The sequence below is a fragment of the Blennius ocellaris genome (genome assembly GCF_963422515.1).
Source record: "Blennius ocellaris genome assembly, chromosome: 3".
Lineage (NCBI taxonomy): Eukaryota > Metazoa > Chordata > Actinopteri > Blenniiformes > Blenniidae > Blennius > Blennius ocellaris.
In genome coordinates this window covers 28,494,430-28,507,041 of record NC_137652.1, presented here as the reverse complement: position 1 = coordinate 28,507,041, position 12,612 = coordinate 28,494,430, and the positions used below count along the sequence as shown (strand labels likewise).

General features: G+C 43.2%; 1 protein-coding gene across 1 annotated transcript; it reads left to right on the top strand.

The window, feature by feature from the left end:
- Nucleotides 1-1,184: 1,184 nt before the first annotated feature.
- Nucleotides 1,185-7,140, top strand: LOC308149299 (uncharacterized protein). The gene is made up of 6 exons (XM_080520994.1): nucleotides 1,185-1,301; nucleotides 2,392-2,478; nucleotides 2,557-2,793; nucleotides 5,080-5,243; nucleotides 5,321-5,427; nucleotides 6,548-7,140. The coding sequence occupies exons 1-6, from the start codon at nucleotides 1,220-1,222 to the stop codon at nucleotides 6,714-6,716; spliced, it is 846 nt and encodes a 281-aa protein (XP_080377120.1). The 5' UTR covers nucleotides 1,185-1,219; the 3' UTR covers nucleotides 6,717-7,140.
- The last annotated feature ends 5,472 nt before the right edge of the window (nucleotides 7,141-12,612 follow it).

Below are 12,612 nucleotides of genomic sequence, written 5' to 3'. Positions count from 1 at the left end.
CTTCCCTTGATTGGATGTTGGGTGAACGAGACAGGTATCGATTGCATCGTCCTGATGGCTCAAATATTCTGGCTGTTTTGCAGCTGAATTTTTTTTCACAGCTGAATTTTTAGACACATTGAATTTTTACACACTGAATATTTTTAGATGTTGAAAAAAAATCAGAAGCAAAAAAAAGATACGTACTTGAAATTCGTCAGCTTTAAAAATTCAAAGTCTGGTAAAAAAATTCAGAGTTAGAAATTCTAATTCAGAATCTGACGGCACAGTTTTACTTCCATATTAAAGCTTGTTTTGAAATGAACACCTTGAAGAATCATTGGGATTTGGACGCTGGGAGTGTTTTGGGAAACGAGGACAAATGGTTGTGTGTTGAATGTCTGAATGTCCACGTCTCTCCAGGAGACAACGTGTCTCTGTGTTGGTCTGGGAGTCCCTCGCAGAACCGCGGTCTCATGTGAGTGTCTCTTATGCCTTTACTGTACTTTGATCCTGTAAAGTGACAGTTGATCCCCAAAAACTGAAACCAATCCAAACGAGCCCTGATTAAAACCTGAGATCCAGACTGGAAACAGGATTTAGACGTCAGGATGTGGTGGGATTAACTCTGGGCTTTTGGAACGCTGCTGGTGTTTACCTCTTTAGTGACGTTGCCATGGTAACGCACACTAAAGGCCAAACCTGCTCCAGAGTTTGATGTGTCGTGGATGTAAACGGCCCGTTGGGTTCTGGTGACGTGCCTCAATAGTCGTAGCTGAGCAGAGCAGCAAATACGACTTCATTTCAGGAAACGCATCGCTGCTGATGCAACACGTACGTCTTCTTTTAGCCAGTGAGAACCGCTGAGGTTATTTTTAAATACAAGTGGGTCTTTGTCTTCAACCACATCATCGCATAACTATTGAATCGTGTCGTCACAACAAGTGGGTTCAACATTTTAACACTACGAAGTCACTTTAGGGAAACTTCAACATTATGACATTTAAACTCAACGTACAGAAAAATGAATGGAATCAATGACATTTCAGTTTTGTAATTCACCAGAATATTGTGATTTTCTCACATCTATGTTTTTGTTTTTTTGCTCTTGTATGTTGGCCAATGATGTCACCATGTCCGTTTTCCGTGCCGTCACTCTCAGTGAAGACAGCGAGGAAACAGGAAGCAGAGATTAGATGAACGGAGGAGCCCGAGGCGGATTTCTGCTCCGGTCAGATCAATGCAGGACCTGGAGATGCCGGACTACGTCAATGATGGAGCGCGACGTGGAGACACACTCCCTGCAGACCAAGAAAAACCAGGTCATAACATTTCTCATAATAGTAGTTCTATTTCAGTTAGAATAAATACACTGCCGGGGTTTTCAATCCTTTACCCCAACTAGTGACGTGTCCCCACATGTTCAATGAGGAGTTTAGAAAGAAGGTTGATAGACTCCTTATGTTAAAACTGTTATAGATCTTAGTTTATGTTCAAACACTGAACTTGTTTGTCACTCGTGGAAAAGAAAAGAGTTCAGGAAAACCTTGTCGTTGAGTGTGAGGGACCCGGCTTTGACTCCCTCTGCTCGTCACGATGACTCACTAACTTTAAATGCTTCTATTGAACATTTTAGTCACCAACGTTTTCCCAACATGAACAGTGACAGACCACGACAGTGTGTCATCATGTCCTTCACCCAACATTGGCTCCAATTAGCTCCACGTCCCTCTGACCGCAAATTACAAAAAAAATAAATAAAGAACTAAAGATATATAAAATTCATGCGTGACATAAGATGTTTCCATGATATCTGGTTTGAAAAAAGTGTTTAAATGATTTAAGTAGCATTCACTGCTGCAATCAGAGATGTTTCTTAATCTTTTCACGTTTTATTCAAATGAATGTTCACATTATTATTTAGACATAAACACACTGTAAAAAATAAGTCCATTTATCATAATACAAACCTTTAAAACGTCGTCATGACCTTGTTACGACCATAAAATGTGGGACATGGTGCATCAGCTGCACCATTGCTTCGACTTTCAAAGTAAAAGCCCATCAGCGTCAAAAGGAGCGTGTTGCCTTTGGATCTGCTGGTGACATTGACGTCTTATTACATCAAAATCCAGGAAATGTAGAATTTAACCAGACGAGTGCAGCTGCAGTGTGAGTTTACAGTCAAGTTGTGAGTTTCACTCTCAGTGTTATGCTTTATTTTAGAATGCCAGTTAAAATGGTCCGATTTTGCAAAGGCTTTATCAATCGTATTATTAAGAGAAGAAAAAAAAAGCACATGTTTATCCAACGGAAGCATTTAGTAGCATGTCAGCATCCTAAACATTGCATTAACGACTGCAGAGGTCAGAGGTCACCGTGTTGTGGTTCCTTTACTTCTCTATGTTGCAGAGAGGAGACTTTTCTCGCTTCTCTTCCTCATCGTGGGTTTGCTGTGTGTCGTACAAGTCCTCCTCAACGTTTCCTTACGCGTTGCTTGTGAGTCTGGCCTGAACACACACGTGTGAGTTCAAATGAAGAAAAGCCACAATTACAGCTTGATTCCTTCACTGTCAGATAATTCCTCAAAGACCTCCGCTTGTAACTCAACTCAAGTTGGAGGCAGAGCGACGGCGGCGCCGAGCCAGATGGTGAACTGTCCGGAGACGAGCAACCAGCGGTGCAACCAACTGCAAGAACGACTCAATGCCCTGACCGCCGACAAAAACCTGCTGGAAAACACAAACAACGTCCTCGTCAACAAGATCAAGACGTTGGAGGAGGACATTCAAAGACTGCAAATCAATATAAGCGGTGAGACGTCCTTCTGTTTGTCTTTGTTTCTACATGTCGTCTGACAGACTGTCAGTCACACTGCATCGAGTCTTGAAGTTATTGTTCGTGAGTATTCATGGTTCTGTCCTGAATCATAGTATAATTTAATGCCTGATAAAAATCAATAATCGTTAAGATGAGGTTATTAAACAAAGGTAAAGGTCCTGAGGAATTAAGTCCAGTTTCAAAGTACCGTAGTTCTGGAAGCTTCTTTGGTGAAGAGTCGCTCGCAAACAAACACATTCTTTGTGGAAAAGAATAAAAAGTCCAGCCACATTCTCCGCTGTGCTTCTTCTTTCAGCAAGTCAAACAGTGAGGAACCATACTTGTACCTGAAAACACATTTTCTCCAGTGGACATGAAGGTGAAAACACATTTTCTCCAGTGGACATGAAGGTGAAAACACATTTTCTCCAGTGGACATGAAGGTGAAAACACATTTTCTCCAGTGGACATGATGGTGAAAACACATTTTCTCCAGTGGACATGAAGGTGAAAACACATTTTCTCCAGTGGACATGAAGGTGAAAACACATTTTCTCCAGTGGACATGAAGGTGAAAACACATTTTCTCCAGTGGACATGAAGGTGAAAACACATTTTCTCCAGTGGACATGAAGGTGAAAACAGTTGTGGACACAACAAAACCAGCAGTTCAATGTGAAGCAGCAGAGAAGAGGCTGCAGCTCCTGGGCACATTGGTGGGCGTGTCTTGTTTTGGTTTCTCAGCATGTCAATCTTCCTGGAGGCGGGGCTTCTCCCGCTCTGTGACGTCATAAGGTGGTGCCATGCAGTGGTGGCGCCAGAGATTTTCTGGAATCAATGAATGACTTCAGCAACTTTATCCAGAAGACGACTGGCTCTATTCTGTGGAGCTCAAATCTCCTACGTCCTCTAAACACATCACAGCTCCTTTCCTCTGCTGGAGACCAGCAGTAACTTCACTGCTGCCCTCTGATGGAAGCTGGACCTGCTATTGGGTTAAAATGTTGAGTGACAGGACCATCAGCCAATCAGAGGTTGGTGTGTTATTGACGGACCTCCTCAGGGCCAGCAGAGTTTCTAGTGCTGGTCTTGGTGTCGTCATTGAAATGAGCTGGACTGCTTGGCTCATGGGCAGGTGGCGATGACTCTGTTATGATCTGCTGCTCTGGAGTGATGGAGGCTGATTGAACAGCAAGATGGGATGATACCATAGCAGACCTGCTTCAGGGCCTTTTGAGTAGAAGAAGAAAAAGACAGCAGCAGAAATGATGATGTAACTCAGACCAACAAAGGTTTTGTGCAGCATTTTACAGCAGGATGATTTAATCTAGTGATGGTGATGCTAGTGTTTTTACTTTCTCTGGATTAGATTGGTGCTGCTGTTGACATCTGGGGCAGTTTTTCCATTGTAAAGTGGTGTTTCCTATACAATCGTGCACACAGATGGTGAAGCTGCAGTGTCTTGATGTGTTGTGGTTGTTGATCAGCTGTAATATTGGTGTGGATTAAGTACTGATGCATGGTAGTGGCCTTACGTTGGATTCACATTGTGTTTTTACTGTAGGACATAATGCGTGGTGGGGGGGAGGGGGGGGGGGCATTTTGTTACTGCTGGCCTTGACTGAAACACCACTGCACTCTGCTGATTAATAAGCGAGAACCAGGAGTCAAAGTTCGAATCTCAAACACCAAATAGGCAATAATCATCACTCACTATGAGATGTAAGAATAAAACAATACATCGGTTGTTGTTCAGAGCAAAGGCATCAGCGATTTTTTGCCTTTTTTCAATGCAAAAAGCCTCAATGTTTCATTAGTATTTACAAAGTCAGCAGGAAAAATGTGTTCTCGATAACTGAAGCAGTAAGTTCAAAGGTTAACGCTTGTGCAGCGATTGGCTGAATCACATCACTGCTTTTTAGCTCAAAAGTAAATAATAACATGTTTTATTGGTGTGTTTATTAATTAACCAGGCAACAAATTCTAATCTCCACACTTAAAAAATGAATTAAATAAACCACTGAAAGAAATTCTCACATTTCTTGGGGGTGCTTTGGCGATCCTAGGGGGCGCTGCAGCCCCTCCCCCGGCGCCGCCTGTGTGTCCATGAAGGAGGAGAGAACATTACCCAGAATTCCACCCCAGATTCACCATCGTTGATTCTCCTTCCCACCCTTTCCTAATAAAGAGCGACACATTCACAGAACGACCCGGACATCCAGCACATTGTCTGGTTCCTTCCACATCAAGTTCTTTTCTATTGGTTTGTTTCCCCTGCAGAGCTGAGCAGGTGTGCGTCCTCTCGGCGGTGTCCTGCAGGTTGGCTGGAGATCAACTCAAGATGCTACTTCCTCTCCACTGTGGGGAAACCGTGGGAAGAAGGCAGGAGAGACTGCCAGAGCAGAAATGGCGACCTGGTGGTGATCGACAGCGAACAGGAGCAGGTGCTCTGCAGTCATTTACTGGTTCAACAGGAAAGTGTCTGAGCTCCGCCTTATGTTCACTGTCTGAATCTAAACAGAGGGCCATATACCGTCTGAACGGAGACGTGGATCTTTTGTTCTGGATCGGCTTACGTGGCTCTAATGGGAACTTCATCTGGGTGGATGGATCTGAACTGACCGACCGGTGAGACGCAATGATCCTGCTTCTTCATTCACACTCAGACACCTTCACTGTCCCACCAGGGCCAAGTCCTTCAATACATCCAACCAGATGAGATGAGCACAAAGTAAAATGGTAATAACAGTCATTAAAAGTAATAAATAGGACGAGGATATTGCCAATCAAAGAAATGTAGAGTTTAAAATGGTGTGGTCTGTGTTGAAGAGCTTCATGGCAGACGGCCTGGAAGACTTTGACATCCTGTCACTTTCTCTTTGGGCCACAAAGTACCGTCTGCCTGAAGGCACGACAGACAACCTGCTCTCACTTTGCCTTTCTACCTCCTTGTTCCTCACAAGTCCCTCTGAGCAGCTCCAACACTTCCCCGGCACTATTTAAGCTGTGTGTCTCACAGACAGCCCGTCGTACCTGCAGGTCAAGAAGGTCAAAAGGCTTTCAATAAAAGAACGTTTTTAATTTGAGTCACAGGCATTAAAATGTCAGTATCGAAAAAGGACAATCCTGTTTTAGCAATTAGAAAAAGTCACTGTTGTTATACATGGTGAAACTAGATACGAAGCAAGGCAAGGCAAGGCAATTTATTTATAGAGCTCCATTCAGTCTAATCAAGGTTGTTCAAAGAGGTTGATAGATAGATAGATACTCTAGATAGATAGATAGATACTGTAGACAGACAGATAGATAGATAGATAGATAGATAGATAGATAGATAGATAGATAGATAGATAGATAGATAGATAGTAAGATAGATAGATAGATAGATAGATAGATAGATAGATACTGTAGACAGACAGATAGATAGATAGATAGATAGATAGATACTGTAGACAGGCAGATAGATAGATAGATAGATAGATAGATAGATAGATAGATAGATAGATAGATAGATAGATAGATAGATAGATAGATAGATAGATAGATAGATAGATAGATAGATAGATAGATAGATAGATAGAACGATAGATAGAACGATAGATAGAGTAATACACTTGATAATACTAAGGAGGAATCATAAATGCGGGTCCAGGTGTGACACGACCTTTGGATGGTGGGACAGTGAATGACTGAGTGACTGATCATGTCCAGTGATTTGATGACATCATCAATGTATCCTGGACTTTAGATGGTGGCAGGCTGGGCAGCCCGACCACGGTGGAGAGAACAAGGTGGAGGACTGTGTGGAGATGTACCACCGCAACCCCCCGCTGTCCTCCTGGAACGACGCCCCCTGTGGAGGCAGGCGGCGCTGGATGTGCGAGAGAGAACCTTGTGGGCTTAACGTGGCGTGCTGACGTGAGAAAAGTACAATACCTGGCTTCTGCTGGACCAAGCAGCTTCATCTACTGTGCTGGAGAAAAGCTCCTGAGGCTCCCAGCAGTTCTCCTCCTGTTCAGCTCAACGTTGTACCGTTACGCTTAAAGGCTTGTTTTACATCTCACTTTGGTTCTAATTCATTCATCTCATTCATTCATAAAATGCTAGATTTTTGTGATATTCCATCTTGCTAATCATAATAAAAAACAACTTGCACTGGGCTACATATGTTATGTACATGTGCGTATTTTAGGTATTAACATGCTATTTAAGTAAAAGTTGAACAAAGATGCTTGAATTTTATACACACACACACACACACACACACACACACACACACACACACACACACACACACACACACACACACACACACACACACACACACACACACACATATATATATATGACCCCTTTCAAGGGTCAAACATGGCTGAATAAAAATTGTCATAAATCTTGTGCATTGTGTGTAACTTGTTTACAATGTTTGTGTAAGAGAGTACATTTCTCCTGTGTTGTCAATGTATATCATGTGACAGAAATTCTACTTTATACTGTCCAGTCAGAAGTTCTAATTATCATACTGTGTGATCAAAGGTCAATTATGGTAGTTCTGAAGTTTATATGTCAAACAAAATCATCTCACAATCGGATAATGTACCACAAAATCCTTTTGGATCGATACACATAACATTGATTGATGTTTTATTTTATTTTATTTGATCTTTATTTTACCAGAATAAACCTCGTTGAGATTATAAATGTCTTTTTCAAGCACGTCCTGGCCAAAACAAGCAATGGTACTTTAAGGTTACAGACAAAACAGACACACATAAAACATATAAGAAAAATGTCAATACATAAAAAAACATGCAAATTTGCCAAAAAAAAAAAATATTAGTGCTGTCAATCGATTAAAAGAAAGAATTAATTGCAAATTTTCTGTAATTAATTGCGATTAATCGCATTGTTTATCTAGTAAAGTTTGTAATTGAAAACCATGGAATTAATGTGGCTCAACACACTATATTAGACGATATTTAAATTATAAGAATATCTTTATTATGTCCTTTCAGCTTTGCATGAAACTGTTTCTCTCCAAGATCAGCAAAATGATAAAACATTAATTAATTTAATTAATTAATATCGTACAGAAGTCTGAGTTTAGTTCGAGTTCAGGTCCACCACTTTGAGAATATTAATATTTATAGAAACAAAGTTGTAAACTTGTGACATGAACAAAGTGACAATAATATACTCTAACGAACACACACAAAAGCGCGTGTGCGCGCGCACACACACACACACACACGGTTTGTGTCAGTGCTCACCAAACCATCCTGGAGAAAAGATGGAATAAAGAGGACGACATCCCCCTCACCAAAAATGTGGTTGTTCTCAGGGACCACTTGAGAAGGGTAGAAGATGAAGCAAGGAAGGAAGTGACCCAGCGGGCAAGTTGTTCAATGAGAGTTCTGGCACAGGTCATCAGCTTCAATAAGCGAAGGGAAGGTGAAGCATCACGGACGAGCCTCGAGTTCTACAAGACTGCAAGTAAAAGTCCCATTAATGAGGACCTATTTGAAACCCTCTCTCCACTGGAAAAGGAGCTTCGCAAGCTTCTAACTCACATTGAAATCCGGGGAAAAGAGGAAAGAAGGTCCTGTTTTCTTCACAGAGCAAATGAAAGAATCCCTGAACTTGTGGATTAAAAGCAGGGCTGAAGTTGCAGACCTGCTGAAAACCCTCATCTCTTTGCTCACCTGCTGCTCTGACAAACGTACCAGGAAGTGACTGTCTCCCAAAATATGCAAAAGGAAAGCGAAGCAGAAAACCCTGAACTCCTGAGATCCACCAAACTACGACAACAGGTTGCCACACTCTGCCAACTCTTGGATCTTGGTGAACAAGAGCTGGAACAGGTCGCCACGTTCATGGGGCATGACGTATGCAATATGCAATATGTAATATGTATATGCAATATGTATAAGCAATATGTAATATGTATATGCAATATGTATATGCAATATGTATATATGCATGTGCAATATGTAATATGTATATATGCAATATGTAATGTGCAATATGTATATGCAAGACCAATGCATTCGCGTACATGAGACACAGCAGGGAGATTGATTGACAAGGGTCGGCAGTCACTGAGCCAATCAGAACACAGAACACAATGTGCAGGTCAACCTGGACTCGGACCGGGGGCCGTCTCACTCTGTGGACAGAGAGCTGACCACTGAGCTACTGAGTGGTTCTTCTTCTTAGAATGGTGAGGAGATTTAACTGGTAGTTATTGGTTAATGCTTTTATATTAGTGATGGTGTTTGAACTCTTTTTGAGCCCCAGGACGACATTAGCAGCCAGAACCCTGCAGCAGACGTGGTAAACTGACGGCCTGCAGACCAGATCTCCACGTACATCCATTCTGTGATTGAGAGCCTGAGTTCATTTCCAAATGTCAAACAATTATTGGTTGGACTGGAAGTGAAGAGCATTTCAGATTCAGATTCAGATTCAGATTAATTTTATTTGCCATTTGCAGTAAAACCACATTGGAATACATTTGTAAAAGTCCCCAGTGTGCACAAGACAGGTACAGCCGTAAAACAACATTAATTAAAAATACATAAATAAAACAAGATAAAAGTACAGAAATAAAACAAACAGAACAGTAAACAATTGACACTGTGAAACTGATCGACTGAAACAGTTTCAATAAAAGTGCATTAACTTGTATTACAGTGTTCCCTCGTTTATCGCGGGGTTACGTTCTAAAAATAACCCGTAATAAGCGAAACTTACAAGTATTATATATGTTTTAAGGCTGTAAATCCCCTCACCACACACTTTATACACTTTTCTCAGACAGGAATGAAAATTTTCTCACATTTCTCTCTTGTTTAAACTCCCAAAGTTCAAACCTTGGTAGATTTTAAAACATAAACATTCCTCTGCCTTTTGGCTGCGACTGCAGGTTCCTTTGTCGGTGCAGAACGTTTTGTAGACATTGTGGAGTTTGTCAGGAACAAAACTTGCAAACATGCAGCACTTCAGAGTCTCACTGCTGTCGAGCAGACATTGATGTATCTGCAATATGTATACATGTATCTGCAATATGTATATATGCATCTGCAAGTCCAACGCATTCGCGTACATGAGACACGGCACGGAGATTGATTGACCAGGGTCGGCAGTCACTTAGCCAATCAGAACACAGAATACAATGTGCAAGTTCTGCCTTAGCCAATCAGGACGCAGAACACTGTGGGCGTTCATACGTTCATAAGGTGGTGAAAGGTGAACCGTTATAGTGAGGGACCACTGTACTGTAGGTAAGGCTCTCAATCACATAATATTGTTTGTCTTCGCTGCACAACTGGACAACAGTGGAGGAAATAAACACCAAAACAGAAGAAGCTGCTGGGACGGGACAGTTCCATGATAATGCACTGGTTTAATGGTAATAACAGCTCGTCCAATCAGCACGCAGCCAGAGATGCTGCTAAAAACTAGCTGCCATGGTAATAACAGTTCGTCCAATCAGCACGCAGCCAGAGATGCTGCTAAAAACTGGTTGCCATGGTAATAACAGTTCGTCCAATCAGCACGCAGCCAGAGATGCTGGAAGTTTGTCACTACTTCTCCAGACTTCGGTTGGCGAACACGACTTTTTGAGAGCTGGAAAAGACGACCAACGCTTTCAGAGAACGCATTCAGAATACGGCAGGTAGTATGAGGTGTGTGTGTGTGTGTGTAGGAAGCAATGGTGATTATATGGTACGTGACTTCTTGTACAGAAATGCAACACACAAAGCAGACTTTTGTAACAGGAGTCTGTTTAACATTCATTAGTCCTGTAGAATCAGGAAAAAAGAGTGAGAGACGGACGACACGTTGCGTTTCCTTCCAGGAAGGTTGTAGTTACAGTAAAATGAGCAGAATTAAGGCCCAGCAGTCATATTGTGCTGACGTGATCTGATAGGCTAATGCTAATTAGCATGTAGCAGCACGGACATTCCAGTCAACAGAACACACGTTCTCGCACCACAACTACTCTGATTTCAACATTTATCACGACACAACAAAGTGTAAGAGTTGGCTGAGCATCATTTGTACTTCAGGATGTAGACTAACCTGTAGAATGAGGAAAAGAGTGAGACGGACGACACGTAGCGTTTCCTTCCCTCCTTCTGCCAGTCTGAAGGTGGTGAAACTCAGTCTGCTGTCCCCAGGAGCCCCCTACTGGCAGCATTTGGGACTGCATCCAAAACACAACTACAGATAACATTAAAAATGCTCCCATTTACCGGTTTTTATAGTTTCCAAAACAACATGAACAAGTTGAATAACAAAAATGTGATCACACTTTCTTTATACTGTATATTAGTGACTGTGTGTTTGTGCCCTTCCGTTATTTGTTTGCAATGTTTCAAATAGATGCATTCAAGAAAAATAAGAATGAAAAGCTAAGACTTTGTTCCCGTTTACAGATCACACGAAATGGCGAGGCTCCTCGTTCGCAGATCGGTGTCGTCCCAGACGCGGCGATGGGAAACTTTGGAGGCTTTAAAAAAGTCCCGCAAAGGAAAACTCCGCTTTGATCCATTGTGGAGTGAGAGAGGAGAGGTGAGTTAGGACGAATCACTCCCATCCACCCCGTTGACCCCGTCAGGGGGACAGGGACACTCAGGAGTCATTACCCACACACATGCATTCATTTCAATAGTTCTCCTCCTCTTTTGACATGGAAATAAATATGAAGCTTCAGGTTTGATGTTGAAATAATAAAATAGACATGTTCAGCAGTCGGACTCGTCTGTTGGTGAACGTTCAGAGATGGAAACATCAGGTGTTTTCTGATGTGCTTGATGAACATGTTGAAGACAAATCTGTCCTCCTCAGACCCTCATGTCTCCTCCTCAGACCCTCATGTCTCCTCCTCAGACCCTCGTCTCCTCAGACCCTCATGTCTCCTCCTGAGACCCTCATGTCTCCTCCTCAGACCCTCATGTCTCCTCCTCAGTCCCTCATGTCTCCTCCTCAGACCCTCATGTCTCCTCCTCAGACCCTCATGTCTCTTCAGTCCCTCATGTCTCCTCCTCAGACCCTCATGTCTCCTCAGTCCCTCATGTCTCCTCCTCAGACCCTCATGTCTCCTCCTCAGTCCCTCACGTCTCCTCCTCAGACCCTCATGTCTCCTCAGACCCTCATGTCTCCTCCTGAGACCCTCATGTCTCCTCCTCAGACCCTCATGTCTCCTCCTCAGTCCCTCATGTCTCCTCCTCAGACCCTCATGTCTCCTCCTCAGACCCTCATGTCTCTTCAGTCCCTCATGTCTCCTCCTCAGACCCTCATGTCTCTTCAGTCCCTCATGTCTCCTCCTCAGACCCTCACGTCTCCTCCTCAGACCCTCATGTCTCCTCCTCAGACCCTCATGTCTCCACGCTGTGCTTGGTGTTTGTGTCCTTTCAGGACATCTTGTCAGGCTATCAGGAGACACTCAGCCTGTCCTCACACTTCGTACCCGTCTTGGATCGTCTGGGGTCGCAGCTCCTGCAGAGGTCCTCCTTCCTGAGCTCCAGCCCAAAGACCTGCAGCCCCGGTCCGTCTGAGGAGGTCCCGGCCCGGTCCTCTAGGCTGTCTGCAGGGACAGTTTCCCAGCGTGGAGGAGGCCACGAGGCAGCAGTGCAGGAAGCAGGTGCAGCAGGAGGTGCAGCAGGAGGTGCAGCAGGAGGCTCAGCTGCACAAAGACAAAGCTCAGCGGAGAGGTGAGGGACTCTCACTGTTCAACCCTGGAGCTTCAGTTCCAGCTGAGGTGAAGCTTTGTGGGATGAACAGAAGCGTGTTTCTGCAGGGCTGCAG

Excerpts from the sequence above, each read along its gene's own strand:
- LOC308149299 (XM_080520994.1), top strand. The coding sequence starts at position 1,220 with ATGCAGGACCTGGAGATGCCGGACTACGTCAATGATGGAGCGCGACGT. Across the intron at positions 2,794-5,079 it reads ACTGCAAATCAATATAAGCG|AGCTGAGCAGGTGTGCGTCC; the intron begins GTGAGACGTCCT and ends TTTCCCCTGCAG. Across the intron at positions 5,244-5,320 it reads TCGACAGCGAACAGGAGCAG|AGGGCCATATACCGTCTGAA; the intron begins GTGCTCTGCAGT and ends GAATCTAAACAG.